The sequence below is a fragment of the Mirounga leonina genome, unplaced genomic scaffold, assembly GCF_011800145.1.
Source record: "Mirounga leonina isolate KUSES-001 unplaced genomic scaffold, KU_Mleo_1.0 Mir_101664, whole genome shotgun sequence".
NCBI lineage: Eukaryota > Metazoa > Chordata > Mammalia > Carnivora > Phocidae > Mirounga > Mirounga leonina.
The window spans coordinates 1,290,662-1,309,719 of NW_023270175.1; the positions used below are offsets into that span (position 1 = coordinate 1,290,662).

At 54.0% G+C, this 19,058-nt stretch overlaps 1 protein-coding gene across 5 annotated transcripts in view; it reads right to left on the reverse strand.

Moving 5' to 3' along the window:
* Window positions 1-7,443: 7,443 nt before the first annotated feature.
* TSC22D3 (TSC22 domain family member 3) overlaps window positions 7,444-19,058 on the reverse strand; it is a 63,527-nt gene continuing 51,912 nt past the window's right edge. For 3 of the 5 annotated variants that reach the window (XM_035006803.1, XM_035006795.1, XM_035006813.1), the window contains exons 3-4: window positions 10,089-10,140; window positions 7,444-8,982 (exon numbers count right to left, since the gene is read on the reverse strand). In XM_035006803.1, coding sequence (XP_034862694.1) covers window positions 8,752-8,982; window positions 10,089-10,140 — 283 coding nt within the window. In that variant the 3' untranslated portion in view covers window positions 7,444-8,751. Of the gene's footprint in view, window positions 8,983-10,088; window positions 10,141-10,529; window positions 10,645-10,892; window positions 11,334-19,058 lie in introns of those variants that run through there. The other 2 variants (XM_035006822.1, XM_035006831.1) reach the window with 2 other exon arrangements.

Sequence of the window (19,058 nt, forward strand, 5' to 3'; positions counted from 1 at the left end):
CGGAGAGTGGGGTGACCGTGCCGGTGGGAGCGTTCTGCTCTGAGGGACTCACATGCACAAAGGCTCCGAGGGTGTTCAAGGAATGAAAGAAGCTCGGTAGGGCGGGAGCTTGGTCAGAGCAAGGGAGTCACACGCGGAGAGCCTGGAGAGGTCAGCGGAGGCCAGATCACGTAGGCACTTGCTGGCCAGGGGAGGGAATCTGGACTCTATCCTAAGTGCCGTGATAAGCCTTTGATAAGCTCCAAGCAAGGGAACACCGGGATCTGATTTTGCATTAAGGAAGCCACTCCGGCTGCTGTGTGGAATGGGACAAGGTCCACCGGGCAAGCAGGGAGCCCGATGCGCGAGACTTGTGCCCATACGAGACAGGGAGCCCATGTGAAAGATGAGGGTGGCTTACACCGGGTAGTGGCAACAGGGCTGGAAAGAAGTAGAGGGGATTGGGGGTGCAAAACTGTCGAAGGTCGAGTGGACCAAACGGGCAATGGACTGGATGTGGGAGCTGAGGGGGAGGGAGGAATCTAGGGTTCTGGTTTGAACAGCTGTGTGGATGGTGGTGCCACTAGGGGAGCTGGGAGTTCAGACTTTGATTTTGATCCAGTGGATCTTGATATACTCTTGAAACATACAAGCGCAGCTGGTGAAACATACACATGGAGCTGTGCAGGGGACAGCTGGATATTGGAGGCTGGAGCCCAGGGAAATGCTTAGGACTGGAAGTGTAAATTTCAGAGTCACTAGAGCGGTAATGTTGCTTTAGACCTTGGGAGTGGATGGCCCCGACCAGAGACAGAGTGCAGAGGGGGCAGAACGGAGCCCAGAGGCTCTCCAGCAGTTAGAGGAGGAGAGGCGTGCAGAGGTGATTGAGAAGGAAAGGTAGAATTATCTGTGTGCTACCCATCTTCCCCAACAGAATGTTTTAGAGTTTGAGGAGGCTGGTGAATAGCACCCCTTCTCTTCTGCCTGCAATCAGAATCAGTTGACACACACACACGCACAAGTCAGACAGAAGAATATCGCCTTTATTAAGCATGAAGCAGCCTGTCTCATCGGCTCTCTCCATACGGAAACATGAAATGAGCTCCATGTCTGACCTGGTCTGTGCCTAGCAGAGTACCTGGCACACAGTGGGTACCAATGTTTGTTGAATGAATGGATCCAGATGTCAAGATTGAAACGATCTTCACCGATCATCCAAGAATTACCTGGGGAGCTTTAAACTGCCCATGCACAAGTTCTAATCCCAGACCGATTTTCTTGACATTTCTGGGGATGAGGCTGAGGCATTGGGTTGCATTAAACTCTTGCCAGGTGACTCCAATGTACAGCCAAGGTTAAGAACTATTGCTCTGATGGGGCACCTGGGTGGCTCAGTGGGTTAAACGTCCGACTCTTGGTTTCGGCTCAGGTCATGATCTCACAGTTGTGGGATCTCATGGGATCGAGCCCCACGTCGGGCTCCATGCTCAGCAGGGAGTCTGCTTGAGATTCTCTCTCTCATTCTCCTCTGCCACTCCTGCTCGTGCTTTCTCTCTCTCTAAAATAAAATAAATAAATCTTAAAAAAAAAAAAAAAGAACTATTGCTCTGGTCCAATTCCTCATTTTACAGATGGGGATACGGAGGCCCAGAGCGAGAGGGTCCATCTGTAACACCAGGGGACTCGTCCTGACCCTGCTGTTGACCGTGTGAGTAGCTGGGACAAGTTTCTCTCTATGGGCTTCCGGGTCCTCCTCTAGGGGTGAGGAAGTTGGGACAGCTCCCTCCAGCCCTAAAGGTGTATTACTCTATTCTCTTATCCCAGGTGTTACTGAACTCGCTGGGCCATCACTTGCTGCCTCGAGATGCTTCTGCATGATGAGTAGGTTAGTTTCACACCCGAAATGACTGGGTTCTGGATGGCAGTAGCCAGCAAGCTGAGATGTTTGGGACAGTTCAGGACCTACAGAGCCAGTCTTTGGTAGAGAATTTGTTCGGTTTTCCCTTAGGTGGTGGCGGCAGGAAGCTCATCAGGGGAACAAGAACAGAACAGCAGAGGAGCCCAGCTGAGGAAGGTCCAATGGGCTGGGGCCACCCTTCTTGTTCATTCACAATCCTCCTCTTCTAGTTCTTGTTTTCCTTCGCCCACCCACTCCGACTTATGTCTTTTTCCTTCCCTTCCTGCTCTCTCCAGTTATCTGCATCAAACACAAGTCTTTCAGAGGCGACCCTATCCCTCTGCCGATCTAAAGACGTCCTCCCCTGCAACTCACCCACCCTCTCCCATTTGAGTTTGGTGACTCAGAGCTTATGTGTGGTCACAATATGGACAACCAGAAGGGCTTCGTGAAATGAGAAAGGCTGGGATAAGGCTGTAGGTGGCTCCTGGCTCTACTAAATCACATGGGGTATTGGGGCGCTGAGCCATGGGTTGATTTTTACAATCTTTTTTTTTTTTTTTTACGTTGGTCCCATGCCCAACATGGGGCTTGAACTCGTGACCCTGAGACTAAGAGTCACATGCTTTACCGACTGACGCAGCTAGGTGCCCTGCCATGGGTTGATTTTTAAAGGTGGATATTTCTCCAACAACCTAATCAGAACTCAATATGAGGATGAACAGAATCTGGGGGCTGGAAGGAAAACTGAGGCCTAGAGCAAAAAGGTAATGTGTAGAAGTCTCACGGCTAATGGGCCCTTCCTGGCCTGGGTACTTACTAAGCAGCGGGCTTAGAAGTGATCCTGGGTAATCATTTTGTTTTGCACACGGGAAAACAGGTCTGGTGACACCAATGACTTGCCCAAAGTCACACAACTTGTTGGCCAAAGACTAGGACTATACCCCAGGACTCCCGACTCTTCTTTTTAGAGTACCTCAGCTACCCCAAAGAGACCTTTAGGGACTGGTCTATTCTGCTAGATGGTGGGGCCTTGATGAGGACTCGGAAGAGGAAATGCCCAAAAAAGAAAAAAAAAAAAAAAAAAAAGGACCAAAGGATAAAAACGGAGTCATCACAAACCTCAATGTTCCCAGGGGGGTTTTCCTGTCTCTTTCTGTGACACCACCCCCGCCGGCCCTTCCTCCTCCCTCACGGGGCCTCTCTGGGGGCGGCCTCCACGGTGTGGCTCTGGGCCTCAGCTTGGCCTCCTCTGCACCCACTTCCGGGGGCGCAGGTCCACTCACATCATCACTGCAGCTCTTGTGACCCGCGGACAATCCTGCACCTGGCGCTCTAGCCCTGGACTTCGCATTACGCTCCACAGCTCGTTCTAGGCTATTTCCATATGTGAATATGTTGAGCCCGGCTGCAAATCAGATTTGGCATTCACCTTCCCTCTGAAAATCTGCAGCCCTGTTCCAACACCCGTTCCCTTCTGTGCGTCCGTCTGGAGTCTCTCAGTCCTCCAGACCCAGATCTGTCAGGTCACCAGAGGCCGGGGTGGAAGGGGGCGGGAGTGGGGACTCGGTGTTTAACGGGGCCAGAGTTTCAGTCTGGGAAGCTGAAAAAGTCCGGAGACGGATGGTGGTGCCACGATTAAAAACAACAGAACCAAACCAAACAAACTCTCGAGTGATCCTTGACTCATGGCTCCTTCGCTCTCTCCTCCCGGACTCGCTCTGTGACTGCGTCGTGCTGATTTTTCACTTTGCGCTTCAAAGGTTCATATCCTCCAGCATCACCAGGAGAGTGATCAGCTCCGGAGCCCCACTCCCCTCTTTAGTCTGGGAGTGGGGCCTGGAATCTGCATTTAAAGGAACTTCCCCACCTACCTCCTGCGGATGGATCGCAGACCACGCTTAGAGAAAGGCGCCCTTTCGGTGTCTCTTGGTTTTGTCCCTTTGTCTCCTTTCCATGGACCCCCTGCCCCCTGCCCCGCCCTGTGCCTGCCCCCCGGCTGGCCCTCATCACCTCACACCTGCCTTTCTCCACCCCGGCCTCTCCAGCTGCCAGCACCCATCTTCTGCAAATATGTCTGGCATCACATCACTGCCCTGCTTAGAAGCCTACCATGGCTCCCTCAGACCTATTAGATCCTAGCTCAATTCACTTGGCTGGGATCCAGCCAACTTGGCCTCCCATCCTCCGTCTTTCCCCCTTCCCTGTTCACTTCCATCCCCCACGGAGGTCCGGAGGTCCGATGGTCATGTTTAATCTTACAGCGGCCCCTCCGCTAGTTTGGGGTGGTCTCCTTTCTACCCGTCCCCAAGACACTTCTGCTGACACAGGAGGAATTCCGAAAACTGTGGAGATTCTCTGGCCCGTTTCTCAGTGTATCTGTCTCCCCTCCCCACCAATCCTGGTTCTGCCATCACTAGCTCCGGGATGTCCTCCGGCAAGCTGCTTCCCCTTTTCCTGCCTTAGAGTTTTCATTTTCCCATCTGCAAAATGGGGATCTTAATGGTACATCCTCCTAGGTTTGTGGAAAGGATTCGAAGGGGCAATACATGTAAAAGGACTTAGAACGGTGTCTGACCCAAAGTGCGGGCCATGGAGGTGTTGGCTGTTATTCCTAAGTATTGTGATTATGGCCCCTTCCAGCCAGCTTCCCCCCCCCGCCCCGCCCCGGGAAACCACTTCTGCTTGGAATAGCTACCCAAAGGAGTTCTCTGTCAAACCTTGCCTGATCTAGCAGAGGTGGTTAAATATTAAGTATTTGGGTTCCAATGAGCTTCTCTGCATGAGACAACCTGAGGAACTGGGCTGTCTACAAAGCTCTAATTATGTTCATTAATTTCTAACTGACTAGGAGGAGAGAGGGTGAGATTTGAAAGCAAGAGATTTTTCCAGAATACGCACGATGATGTTAGGGCCACTTCAAAATACCCTGAAGGGACTGGGGGCTGTGGGCCTTTTTTCCTATGATCTTTCTAGACTCCTTCTCCCTACACTACAGTCCCAACCACCCAGCTTCCTGATCTGCTTGACCCCTGGGTTCCTTCTGGGAGCCCAAGCAGGAAAGCCTTTCCCTGAGGTACTTCCTAGCCCAAGAGCTTTGCACCTTGTACCCCAGTAGTCCTTATCTGTAAATAATCTACCGCCCACATTTCTGTTCTACTTTTCAAATCCACCTCTCTGCTTTTGTGGCAAATACAATTAATTCCTTTAAAAGCACCACTGAATTCATTATGTGTCCCCCCCTCCCCAGTGAACACAAAAATTCAACTACTGTTGGGTTGGGGGAAGTCTGAGTATATTTTTGACATTTTCCAAGGGCCCTTTGCTGTCACAGAGGCTGGGAACCACTGCCCCATGGGGTACGTGGGAGACGTGGGAGGAGCACCAAGCTCGCGGGCTCTCAGTTTCCCTGTCTGTCAAATGGAGGTAAATCACAATTGCCTCTTTTCCTAAGGTCAAGAAACCAAATGTTCCGCATTCACGAGGAGGTGCATGGAGCAGCGTGGGGAAGGTGGCCGCCATGGGGATCAGGTGAGACAAGAGATAGGAGGGTTCTTGAGGGAGGAGGCAAGCCCAGGCAGGGGAGCATCAATGTTGCTGTTCTTCTGGTTCTTGTCCTTGTTCTGGGTGCAGCTGGATCAGCTGAGCCCAGAACCCCAAAGCCCGTGAAGGTCCTTCCAAGGAGCAGCGTGTTCTTTTTGCCTTTCCCCACCCCTACTGGGTTTTCTGGGGAACAACAACACAGCTCTGCTCCTGGATGTGACCAACAGCCACAAAGTTCCTCTTATCTAGTCTAGCAACCGCTGTACCTCAGAAGCTGTAGTGTTTGTCTCTGTTTAGTCGCGGTTGCCTAGGAAACAAAGCTGTTCTCTCTTTCCCACTATGGGACCGCGGGCCAGTTTTTTCCCCTTTCTTGTAAGGAAGGGCTGGATGACCAGAGAGGGCCGTGGGTTTGCTGAGCCATCTTCTGGGTTGGTGTTTTGTTTTGTTTTGTTTTTTGCAACTGTGGGTTCTTGTTTGGCTGCAAAGTGGGTGTGGGAAGTCTCCAGCTGAACTGAAGAGCCGAAAAGTCCCTCAGCGCTTCATGGAAGGGGGAGGGGCTCGTGGGCTGGGGAGAGCCGTGTGTGGGCGGCCGCCTGGTCCAAAGCTTGTCCTGGCAGCTGTGAAATGTGCATGCCCTGGTCAAATCGGCCGGCCTGGACAATGACCTTGGTGTCAGGAGTACGGAGGTTAGGAGCAGGTGGGGCAATTGGGATTTGAGAGGCCAGCGAGCTGGGGTTTGTCATGTTCTGAAGGAGAGTTCTGGCAACTGGAAAAGAACAGGTCATCCATCACGTCTGACCTCTACAGCGAAGGAAGAGTGGCATTTTGAATATATTTGGGCAGCGACTGGTACAAGGGAGGGGGCTGAGGCCTCTGGGTTCTTGAGGTTTGTGGCTCAGGAAAATCAGGGAGTTCTGCTAAATTTCGAGTGGCGAAGGGATAGGCGTAGATGCTATAGGAGGCTGAGACGGAAGGAGATCGTCCCCCCGGGAACACGGCAGGGCTCAGTACACAGCACAGGGTCCAAGGTGGCTCCAGGTGAGGGGTGTGGTGGGGGGCGGTGCATGGAATACCCATCAACCCATCAACAGAATCAGAGTAACGGCAGGACTCTGGACGCCAGAGGCTTGGGGCCAGGGAAAGGGTGATGGGTGAGAACGGACCCCAAAGGGAGCCAGAGGAAGAAGTGGAGTCAGGATCCTTAGACCCGGCCATGGCCACACAGCTGGTGGGGTTTGCGAGCTAACTCTCAGCAGTGACAGGTACACCCGCACGAATTCAGGGCATCTTTTCTGGGGGGAGGGGAATCGACTTGGGCACTGCATACATTCTGTGTCCCTTTCTCACGACGGTCCTCATAGCTCCTCCCGTGGAATGGTATTAAGGAGGATGCACGAAGTGATCCCGATGTTTTCAGAAGAGGGAAGAGGCCCACTCGTGTTTATTTGGTCCCCTCACATGGATATCATGCCCTTTTCTTCTGGGCCTCCTTGGGAGGTCTCCTTCCTCCCAAATCGGCCCCTCAAGCTGAGGTTATGTGTTACCGGTCACCTTGCCACTCACTCTGAAGCCGTCTTAGGAAAGCAGGAGCAGGACGAGCGACAGATGTAGGGTGGAGTCTCAATTCGCCTAATAGCCATGTGACTCTGGACAAGTCACACACGGGCTGAGCCTCAGTCTCCTCACCCGTACAACGGGGGTATTTACGCTGGATTAAGGACGTAGCCCTGGGGCGCCTGGGTAGCTCAGATGGTTAAGCGTCTGCCTTCGGCTCAGGTCATGATCCCAGGGTCCTGGGATTGAGTCCCGCATCGGGCTCCCTGCTCAGCGGGGAGCCTGCTTCTCCCTCTGCCTCTCTCGGTCTCTCATGAATAAATAAATAAAATCTTTAAAAAAAAAAAAAAAAAAGGATGTAGCCCTGGCCTGCCACTTAGGAGATGGTCACTAATGTTCAGGGAGTCGGAGAAACAGCGCCCCCGACCACCCACTCCATTTATACTCAGACACCAGGTTTATTTTTAGAAAAAAAAAAAAAGCAAAGTTTATTGAAATTTCAAGCTACATTTGAAAAATCAAAATCCAAATCCTGGAGACATATCAGGATAAGGTGTCAGAAAGTGGAAAGTGTTCGCTGCCTCAGAACCCCCCCCCCAGACACAAGCTCCCTGAGCACATCACCCAGGCACCAGTTGGGTCAAAGCCACCCCCTTGTCCATCCCTTGTCCACAAGGGGACACCAGCAAGCCAATCATTCCGTTCACTTGAGAATTTTCCACAAACGTAAAGAACAAAAGTTTCTGCATGACAATGTGAAGGCCCCCGGCTGATCTTCTCTCAACCCCATTCTATGTAGTCAGCACCAGTGAATGGTGGGTTTGGCATTCGAAAGGGGGCCTCCCATGTCTTCGGGGGCAGATGGGGCGAGGGCTGCAGCAGCAAGGCTTCCGCGGCGGCTGCGTTCAGAGGCCGGCCCCTCCCCGCCTTTACTCTGTAGTCTTACTGAACATAAAGGACGAACTGCATCAACTTGGTAAATGAACACAGTCAAAGAATTAGCCTGAAGAGATAAGGGACCAGTTGATACCCCCAAAGCCGGTTAGGCCCTTCAACACATCAGTGTGTGTGTGTGTATACGTCGCTACACTAAGATACAGATCTAGCCCTATGGGTTTATATACGCATGTATGGCTATATAGAAAACCTATGCCGACACTAACCAAACAGAACTTTGTAAGCGGTCATCCCAAAGCCGTAATCCCACACTGGGCTGTGCACAAAGCCATGCATTAGACCATATTAACCAACAGAAGGCGGACTTGGCTCAATCTCTCCTATCTGTGGCCCTGCCTTGGCCAGGCAGGGGAGAAGAGAGAGGTTGCCTCTGCTCAAAACACAAGTGGCTTCTTCATACGAACAGTCGTTGTCAGGCGAAGCTGCTGAAGATGTCCATGGAAATGAAAAAAACAGACCCCTTATGCTTTCTGGAGTAAACTGGCGTCACATCTCACACTACCTTTCTCCTTTGCCAGTTGCAGCTAAGTTGCCCAGGCCCTGGGAGCCCCCAGGGCACGGTGGCATGAGAGGCTCACTGGCGGGGGGGGGGGGGGGGGTGACGAGGCCCCATGCAACTCAGCCTCCAGAGACCTGCTCTTTGTCAGGGGTCTGTCACTGGAGTGGACCCAGGTGGCCATGTCCTTAGGACATCTCTTGGCACCAGCTATGCTAGGTGTAAAGTTCTCCACGTGAGATGACGCTTGGGGAACCAAAAACAAACTGGAAAGAACTAGGTAGAACAAGTTTAGTGGCTCTGCCCACCCTGAGGACAGAGCCACTTACACCGCAGAACCACCGGGGGCTTCGGGCGCTTGCGGGGTTTCGGGAACCGGCTCCTCGGGGCTCAGACGGGACTGGAACTTCTCCAGCTGCTCTGGGCTCGCCAGGGTCTTCAAGAGGGTGTTCTCACGCTCCAGCTGGGAGTTCTTCTCCACCAGCTCTCGGATCTGCTCCTTCAGGATCTCCACCTCCTCTCTGACTGCGTACATCAGATGATTCTTCACCAGATCCTACCACAGGGGGAATCACAACAAAGCCATCCAGTAGCCATCGCGGGCTCTCTGCGGCACCGTCACCCCGCCGTCGGGGCATCCCCTGGGCCACAGAGCCCCGACCTCCCCTCAGCACGCTGGCCCCGAGGCCTTGTTCCTCCAAAACGCTTTGGCCTCACCCAGGAGAGCTGCACGACTGGGTCATGCCCGAGCTGGGAGCCCAGCTTTGAGCTGCAGAGGATCCCCCTCTGCAAGTTTCTAGCGGCTTTCAAAGCTGGAAGCTTAGGAGTCCTCTGCAGGTTGGTTGCGGCGGGCGCTTGGCTCTAGCCTCACTGCCACCTCAGGTCCTGTTGCTGGCCCACCTCCCAGGGAGGACCTGCGGGCCACCCCAGTCTGTCTGCTGGACACAACTTCCCCAAGAGAACAAAGCTGGCTCTTCTGGAGCCTCCTCCCCTCCACACGACCCAGCACACCAAGCTGGAGTTGCGCCTGCGGCGTGGCCTGGCCTGACAGGACACCGGCCCTGGGGGAAGGTGCCTGGATGGGCGCCTCTGCTCCGAACCTGAGGACCGCGCAGAGAGCAGGGAGTGCTGTCCCTGGACGCCAGGGCACAGAGAAGTGGTTGCTAACGGCTGGATGCCCCAAGCCCCTGCAGCCATTTTGGCTGCTCCGTGGAGTCTGACCTCCACCTGGGAAGGAGAGGGAGAAGGGGTGGGGTGCTTTGCTTCCTGTTTCCTCCCAACTCCTGACCCCAGCCCAGGCTCTGCAGAGGCACTGCAGTGCGCCTGATCCAATGAGCTCCGGCCCCTGCCAGATGCGGGCTGCAGACAAATGCAAATGTCTGAGCTCCCTGCCCTGCCACCGGCCCAGGGGCGAGCCAGAGGCTGCAGCAAAGAGAGGGAGGAGGAGAGGAGGGGGTCCAGCCAGGGCAGACTGCAAATGCCCTAAAAAGGTGCCCCTCTGACCGGACACTACCTAGGACCTCCAAGACGAGGGGAAGCAGCCTGTCAGCTTCCTCAGGCTCTGGCATAAATGGCTTTTGCACCCACCCCCTCAGTCCTGTCCCAAGTTACATAAGCAGCGGCTAGGTCTGGGGATGGGAATGACGTAGTGATGCCACTCACCATGGCCTGCTCGATCTTGTTGTCTATGGCCACCACGCTGGCTCCAGACGCACTGCCAAGACAAAAAAAGCAAAGCGACCGCGTTACCCACTTGGTTCCACTCTGAGCACCTGGCAGCTGTGGCCAAAGTCCTCCATCTGCCCCGGTTCTTCCTCTCTCCCGCCTCCTTGCCTCCCTGGCCCGATGTCCCGGGCACTTTGTCCCCCAGGCCGCCCCGGCAGGAAGCTGCAGCTGCACCTCCCCAACCCGCTGGCTCCCCGCCGCAGCCGCCCAGAGCTCCGCGCGGAGCCGCGCGCGGGTCCCGGGGCGCACGGGCGAGCGTGGCCTGCTCGGCCGGCCCGGGCGACAGGCAAACAATGGGGGCGTGCGGCGCAGGGAGTCCCCCCCCCCCTCCGGCGGCCCATTCCGACGCCGGCCCAGAAGGGCCCCGAGCGGACCTACCGCGCTCCGAAGCTAGCTAGGAATTCCTTCTCGGCTCGAACGCTTCCGGCCTGCTCCCCGGCGGCGCACGGCGCGCGGCCAGCCCCTGCCCAGCCCGGCCCAGCCCGGCCCAGCCCGGCCCCGCCGCCCCTCTGCCTCGGGCTGGAGCAGCTCCTCCTCACGGCGCGGCGGCCGCAGGGACGCTCCGACGGCGGCTCCCAGCGCGGCGGTGACCCCCTTCCCTGCGTCCCCTACCCCCGCCCCTTCCCAGGATGCTGCACCGCGGGGAACGGGGACCGGCGGCGCACGGCTCGCTCGGAGATCCCGCTCGCAGCCCAGCCCCCGCCGGCGCCTCGGATTCGGGAGCTGAGGCCAGGGGTTTACCTGTTATCCAGCTTAACGGAAACCACATCCCCTCCAAGCAGGGAAGAGAAGAAGGAGATGTTGAAATTGTGCAGCTGATAGACCGCCACCTCCATGGGGGTCTGATACATTTCGGCGTTCATGGCTCGGGCGGCCGCGGAGCTCTGGCCGGGCTGGGCGGGCTGGGCGGGCTGGGCGGCTGCCGGGCGCTGGCGCGCTGCACCGGGCTGGGCTCTTGCGAGTCGGGCCCCGGGGGCTACGAGGGGGGCGAAGGCTGCCGATCGGACCCGAAGCCAGGCAGGCGCTTCAGGGTCGAGGGGAAGTGACTCGAGGGGTGTCACCTAGTGTGTCACAAACTCCACAGCCGCCAGTCCAACCCAGACTCGGAGATATTTCGGCTCCTGCTTCTTTATATAGGAGGAGCCGGCTGCGTCACATGGCGTCAGGGGCCATGCAAATGAGTCCTGTACCGGGCTTTGTGGTCCAGTTAAACCACATCCCCTCCCTGAACCTTAGGCTAGGACTGTAAACAGTTCAGCACTTTCCTGTGCCAGCTGGCATCTCCAAAGAGGGCTCTGGAGATTGGTAAAAACCAAAGTGGAGCGGATTCTTCGAGAAATAAGTACGAACGCCCTAACCAGAGAAGAGAGCGCTCAGTAAAGGGGGACGCTGGTTTTCAAAGCTCTTCTTCAGGTGTCAGCCGGCATACTCCCCAGGGCTTTGCAATGCCATTGCACGCCACACGCCCTGGGTACCCACCTTCACCATCAGGAGACTCACCTCCTTCCCACCGCCTGCCTTTCAGCCTTCTCTTCTGCACGCATACTTTGTCACCTGCATGTCCCATCACCCAGCCAGCTGGCCTGCTGGTCTGCCCCCAAGCCCAGCAACTATCCACTGACCCCCTCCTTTGGATGTACCCCTCTGTGTGCTGACACATGCACAGATCTGTGACATGCTCGGGACAAGAGAGTGTCCCAAGAAGTCAGATGAGTGGGGGAACATGTACGAGGGGGAAGCTGGCGGCCAGGTGGGTGACAGAGGAGGTGAGGGGAGACAGCAGGGAAAAGAGTGCTGGAGTGACTACAAGATGCCAGCCCCTTTTTCTTTGGTCGCCGCACCCTACTCTGCAGAGAAAATACATTCAACATTATCCAGGATTTCATGTCCGTATTGTTAAAAACAAGATTTTGTCACTTTCCTATAAAGAGCAAATGACAACAAAACTACAAAACAAGGCTACTTACAAACCATCCCAAGAAAATATCTGCCCCATGATGGGTCCAGCCATAGGTAGGGTTAAGAGGCTACTTCAGGAACACACCAATTCCGAGTTACAAGGAAAATGAGGTGATTGTTGCCTACTAAGAGTTACATACGTTTCCATCAAAATACATTTTCCTTCTTTTCAGCTTCAAGCTTAAAAAATAAAAGGCAGCAGAGGCTTTAGGAGCTTTGCTTCTACTGTCCTAAGTGAGGCCACCTGGTGGACAGAGGCGGAATTGCAGCCAGAAGGAGCAACCTCGCCTGAAGAAGGGACAGGTGATGATGCAACTGCAAGTATTATTTACACCAACTCAGGGCCATACGGAGAACATTGGGTTCCACCACACATACAATAGTCTGGATGAAGCTAGGGCCAGTGCCCATGAATCAGTTTGTGATTCAGGCTGTGGTCCAAAGAAATACCCTAATGCAATCATGCTACTGGAAAAGTACTAGGGCCTCTTATCAGCAAAGACGGTAGTTATTATTTGCCTCAGGATATTTCTCCTAACCAGGTGCCTGACACTGGCACCCTGGCCGAAGCCCCACTTAGGCCCAGTCTTAAGGCCTTGCTTTTCTCCAGGCTACCCGCGCACTTACGCCAAGGAACAGCCAATATTGGCCCCCATGACGCAGGGCTCCCCCTGGGAAGAATCGGCAAAGCACTGACAAGAGAACTACCTAAGCACACCTACCCCAGCAGCCCAGTGCCGTGTTTTTTTTCACCCTAGGTGAGGTGGGAGACCCTCCCAATCTCAGGATACTATGTTGCCTTTAGGTCACAAGCCCTCCCAACAAGGTGTTTATTTGCACGCAGCTGTGTGTAGTAGGCAGAACAAAGGGCAGACTCTATTTATAGGTCATTGAGAATACTGGCTGAGAAAAAAAAAACAACAAAAACTTTCTTAAATCAGAAGCTTAACTGATACTGGAATTCCCTGATATATTAATCTGCCCTCTGTGCCACACAGAGCTTTCGGCCCCAGGAAGAGTCTCAGACCTGCCACTGGCCTGTAAATCTTTCTTGAACTAACTATTGCTACCCACCCCCAAGATTCCAAGGGAGATGATGAAAAGAAAGAGAGATAAATAAGCTGGGTTGGCAGAGAAAAAAACCACCCCCTGGGAGACAAGGTATAGGACAGAAAAAAACCTAGCTCCTTCCAGGGGGACTCCCTTATATGGAGGCAGAGACAGAGAAATCAAGGTAGTTTGGGAAAGGAAAGGAAGAGAAGTCAAGTCTGCAAGCAAGGCTGTGTTTGAACTGTAACTTAATGATACTTCAATTACAAATAAGCTGAGTTTGATGGGGTGCCTGGGGGGCTCGGTCCGTTAAACTTCTGAATCTTGGTTTCAGCTCAGGTCATGATCTCAGGGTTGTGAGACTGAGCTCCACGTTGAGCCCCATGGGCTCTGCACTCGGTGCAGAATCTACTGGAGCTTCTCTCCCTCCCCCATTGTAACCCCCCCCCCCCGCCCCGGTCGCGCATGCATGTTCTCTCCCTCTAAAAATAAATAAAATATTTTTCTAAAAAAAAGCTGAGTTTGAGACCCACTGACAACAATGGCTACCATTAAGCGAGCATCAGCTATGGGCCAGACATTTGTGCCAGCTGCCCCAACAAAGCCTGTGCTGTACGCCCTGTCACCATCATTTTACAGATGAAGAAACCATGGGTCTGAGAGGCTACCTTGCCCAAGGTAGCACAGCTAATACATTATAGAGCTGGGACTCCACAGAAACCAAGTTCTTTCCCACCACACTTAGTAGTGGGGTAGGGGGTAGGTGTGTTGAGTAAGTAAATTAATGCAGTGGGGGGCTGGGTTAGAGGTGCAAGGAAAGTAGTGAGGAAGAAGCAAGGATAAGGGCAGGATAAGTGGTCCAGAGGCCGAGTTTTCTGACACTCACGGCAGGGGAGAGCAGCATCAGGGACCAGAAGCATATCCAAAGTGTCCAAGTGAACACTATAGGAGGGCTGGGCTCGCCCACATCATTTCAAAAGGCAGCCCCACAGTCCTCAAAGAAAGCTCGCTCCGTCTAGAAAATAGGAGTTATTAATCCAACTGGGTGGCTCCCACAATGGAAATATGTAGCCCTGGGGTAGATGATACCCCAAATAAGGGAGTAGTCTCAGAATAATAATCATAGTCCAGTCAAACCTCCAGTTCCTAGGGCCCCACTAACTGGCATCCTTAATGCCCCCCCTTTCCTGCTATGCTCAGCTTTTAGGAGAATGAAGCCAACCACAAGAAAACAAGCTCCTATCAGGGATTTAGTTTTAAAAAACAACTTCAGAAGGATGTCCCAGATTCAGCCCACACTCAGTCAGTCTCTCATTCCCTCTACACCTCTAGTTTGTCAGCTGCCAGCCAAGTGAGAAGTGATCACCTTGAGGCCTTAGGATCCACCATTAGCAAACGAAATGATGGCTGGATCCCAGGATCCCAGAGCTCGATCCCAGAGCTCGCTAAGGCAAGACAATGGACTTAAATGTCCCTGTAGAGGGATTTTTCAAACAAGGGCCGGGAGGAAAGGGAGAGGGAAGAAGGAGGAGGAATCTGAAAGGTTTTCTGCTTAACCCCTGGCACACTAGAAAATTCCTCTGCCCAGAATATCTGCGCCAAACCTTGCAGCAAGCGAGTGCAAGTTTGTGCTGTACAAGGTATCTATGTTCTGATCTAACTTTTCTGAGTAAAGTGCAGGTCCATGGGGCTCTCCGTGTCCCTATGTCCCGTGGAGGTGGGCCCCACGCAGGAAACAGTGGGCTAGGGATTCAACAGCCCGGCCAACCTTGTGTGAATGTATCCAAATTCCCTTTCTTCCATCCTATACCCGACAAACTGGGCTGGACCCAAAGCCAGCCTAGCAACAGCGCCCAGGGCTGATGAGCCAGGTCCTTCGCTGGCACTCAGGTCTAGCCCTCTGGCCACAGGATTCTGCAATTAAACAGACACAGCCGCCCCACCCTCTCTCAGGGGCGACCTTCTAGAAGCAGGGTGGCATCATGAGGACAGGGCCAAGTCCCTCGGTTTTAGGAGGCCCTGGAATCCGACTTGTTTGAGCTGGAAGAAGTGTCTCAGCATTCCTACCGGTCTGCTCCACTTCGAAAGCCAGACTCTCTAGGACAAGAGCGCTTCCTACTTCGGCTTCCCACGGGACAGCAGGACAGAGACTGGGCAGTCTGGGCCACAGAATGCGGGGGCCGGATCTCGGCACGCTGCTGAGGGGTGGGGAGCAGACTCCGGGTGGGTGCGGCAGGGTTGGGGGTGGCGATAAGGGGGAACATCTCACTTCCCTTTTTGTCACACTTGAAGCATTGTGTACCACGCAGCCCAAAGGAAACTCTTTATAGGCAAGTCTTCCTTATTTTCTACAGGGAATGTTCCACCCAAAGATTTTGGCGATGTTGCCAGCAAAACACAGGGTCTTGTGTCAGGAGAAGCGGAAAAAGACACGATGTGAGAGGTGCGGGACAAGCCACAAAGCAAACACAGGGTTAGAAGCTGGAAAAGGAAATCAAAAAGGATATTGAGCATCGGGGCATGAGCAGTTAATGGGACGGCTGAAAACCAGCCCTCCCCACTGACTCCTCCACCCCGGCCCCCTTCGGCTGAAGCTCTGTCTACTGCTACTTACTTACTTGTCCCTTTTTCTGAAGAGGCTGGGGGAATAAGGAGGCTGAAATGCCATCGCTTAATTTGTCCTTGCTTCTGTCTTATCTTCTCTCTTTCCCTCTGGTTCCCCTCCAGTGTGGAAGACCAGAGACAGGAAGGCCACTGCCACTTACATTGTTACTCTGGCTTCATGGAAAATCCCCAAAGTCCAGAAGGAGGGAAGCAAGAAGGAAAGACGGTGACAGAGAAAGCGCCTTGTCCTCTGTGGGTCATGTGAACTGCCCCGCATGGCCAAGGCCCAGAACCCCCGAATCTGGCGGGGGGGGCAGGAAAACAGGGAGGAGGATTCGGATACAGATGCAGAAGGCGATGGGGGGAGGGACCCGGGGAGAACCCTGGTGGAGATGGCCACTGTCTTGGAGAAGCAGCTCCAACAACCGATTTGGGCCAAACCCTGACACCAAATGACGACAGGAGCAATGAATCGTGCCTTTCAGCTCCCTCGCGGACAGGGTCCCATGTGAGCTTCACAAACAATCTCCGAGTGACGCGAGGGATGGCAGGCAGAACCAAACCCCATTCTGACAGGGCAGTCCGCCCCTCCCCCTCATTCAGAGAGGTTCAAAAAGTGCTCTTGTCCGAACCATTTTCGTCACCCCAACTTTGGTGGCAAACCATGCATGAAGGGGAGGCAGTTTGTCCTGGTGTCTAGGCGAGACTGGAAGTACTGGCAACGTGATCCAGGAATGCTGTTTAGCTCAGTGGATCTTAAATCTCATGAACCTTGTGTCAATATTTATGCCTGTCTCCCTTCGCCTTATGCCTCGCAGCTGGGAAACTTTACCTCCATACTTTTTCCAAGCCCTCTTCTCATTTTCCACCCTCCCCACTACCCAGCTTCTGGCCGGAAATAGGTATTCCTGAAGAAGAGACTGCAAAATTAACCTCGGTGAATGGGATCACCTCATCCTCCTCCTTCTCCACATCGCCCTGATCATTTAAGTCGGTTCAGCTCGATTCAGTTCAAGATTGACTGAATGCCCATTCAAAGTGCAAGGCCCGTTTCGGGGAAATTCAACCAAGCAAACAAACCAACTGGTAGTACAAGTCAAAAATTGTGCTTCCTTCCAGAATAACCTGGGTTTGATCTCAGTGAAATGTCTACTTTGGGGAAAAAGCCTAGGGCTTGAGAGTGGGGTAAGGGTAGCTCTGGGTTCAGGAGGGCCGCACCCCTGCCATCCCTAGGCATCCCTTAAGTCCTCAGAATTGGCTGTGCTTTTTTTCTTCCCACCCTGGCCTTTGGCCCATGCCCATCTCGACGGGGATAACACAGCAGCCACAAAGTTTGGAGTTTCTATGGGACCGAAGGCTCCTCTGACATTGTGGCCCACAGGAAGTCTCACTCTGATTCTCTTCCTGAAACTTCAGAGTTTGGGAACCGAGGGGTTTGTAAACCTTGTTTGTAAACAAATCATAGATCTTTGCTCTCTGAGACAGGTGTCCATGTTTCGGGTGGGGGTCACCTCTACCTGCCAACCTCTCAGCCTTCCTTCCTTGGTTGGCTCCTCTTGGTCTTAACCTTCATTCCACTTCAACCTCCCAGACCTGCACCATCTTCAGGCAGGCCAGTGGCCTCCCCTCCCCCGTAAGGGTCACGTTCCCACCCTCTGGGAATCCCGGTGCACTGCAGCCTGCCCAGGGGCAAGGAAAGAAAGCCGCAAGAACATGGCCGCTCTTCCTGTTTGCCCCAGCCCTACACCAGCCTATCTGAGCCAGGGAGACACTGGCAGGGCCTCTCCCCATCCCTTCTGCTCTATGGAGCAGCCCCAAGAGCTAAAATTCCAAGCCATTTTTTTCCCTGGCAGTTGCCAGGGCTACTTTGAGTGGTATGTGAAGGACTTGAGGCTATTGGCAATGCTTGGAAGACAAGAACCAGGAGGATCTTGTTGGGGCTGTGGAGCCAGCAGAAAAGAGGCCCACGAAGAGGCCAAGGTGGAGCACCCGGCTCCATTGTGGGCCCTGCGAGAGAATGGGTGACCTTTGTAGTGGTACAAGTTTCCTGGGGAACAGCAGGACGGTAATAATGCCAGCCTCTTTAGGCCCCTGGGCTCCTGGGCCATGATGGCCAAGCGTTATGAGCCTCCCCGGGCTCTTGCATTGTACGCCCCAGGCCCTCGCTTACCTCACAGCAGAGCTATTCACCAAGGGCTCCCTTGAGGTAGCTCCTTGATCCTCCGTGGTGGGACTCTGACCGGTGAAGAGGGGCTCTGCCGATTGCGAAGGGCCTCCCACTCTCCAGCCACCCCCCCCACCCCCATCCTGGAGCTTCCTGGATGGAAAGAAGGCAGCCTAGCTGGGGTGAGGGCAGGGGTGGGAGGGCACTGGGGACACACTACTTGGCCGAACAGAAAGGAAGAAGAGGCACGAGGCAAGCTGCTCCCTGGGCAGCCCCTCCCCCCCCAGCCACGGGAACAGTGCCAGGGATCTCAAAGGAGTCTTGGGAGGGTTAAGGAAAGGCTCCTGGCCTGGTTAGAGAGTTGCTGACAAGGAATACGCACACCTCCTCGGGAGGAAAGAGGAGCACAGACACACACACACACATTTATGTAAACATTCTCTCAGCTTTTCACCAAGTCCCATTCACAGAGACAGGCAGGAGCAAGGCATCATGCCTATCCTCCCTCTCTGCCTCCCTGTCTCCGAGTCTCTCTCGCTGTTGCCAGCTTCTTCCTGACCCGAAAGAAGTGGAAAGGCAACAGGACATGGCAAGATGGCAAGGCAGGACACTCTAGACCAAGCCAGAGTATCAAAAGACACAGCCCGGCTCTCTCTGCCATCCAGAGCTGGCTGCGCTCAGGGCAGACGTCATAGGTGATGGGGGGAGGGGGGTGGGGAACCAGCTCAAGCCTCACACCGCACACCAGGAACAGGAAGCCCTGGTGCCGCTGGGTCCACAGGTTTCAAAGATGTCAATCACACATGAAAATAACAGAGAAATAAAAAAAATCAAGCACTACGTGTAAACAATCATATGAACGCCTAAGAAATGGCTCTCACAGGCTCCTCAGGAGGACAGTTCTAACTAGAGCCGGCCCCGGCATCAATGCCATGTGTGACTGGCTACACTAAGAAAAAGTCCTCTCGGCACAAGCGGTTTGCCCGGCCCGACTACTGTAGTGCCTACACACGTCACTGTCCGAGTCAGACTCCTGGGTTCTCACGATCATCCCGGGACCTCTTTATAATTTGAGGAATTAGGAACGTTTTTTTTTTTTTTTTCTCCATGTCAAAAGCCCTGGGAAAGGG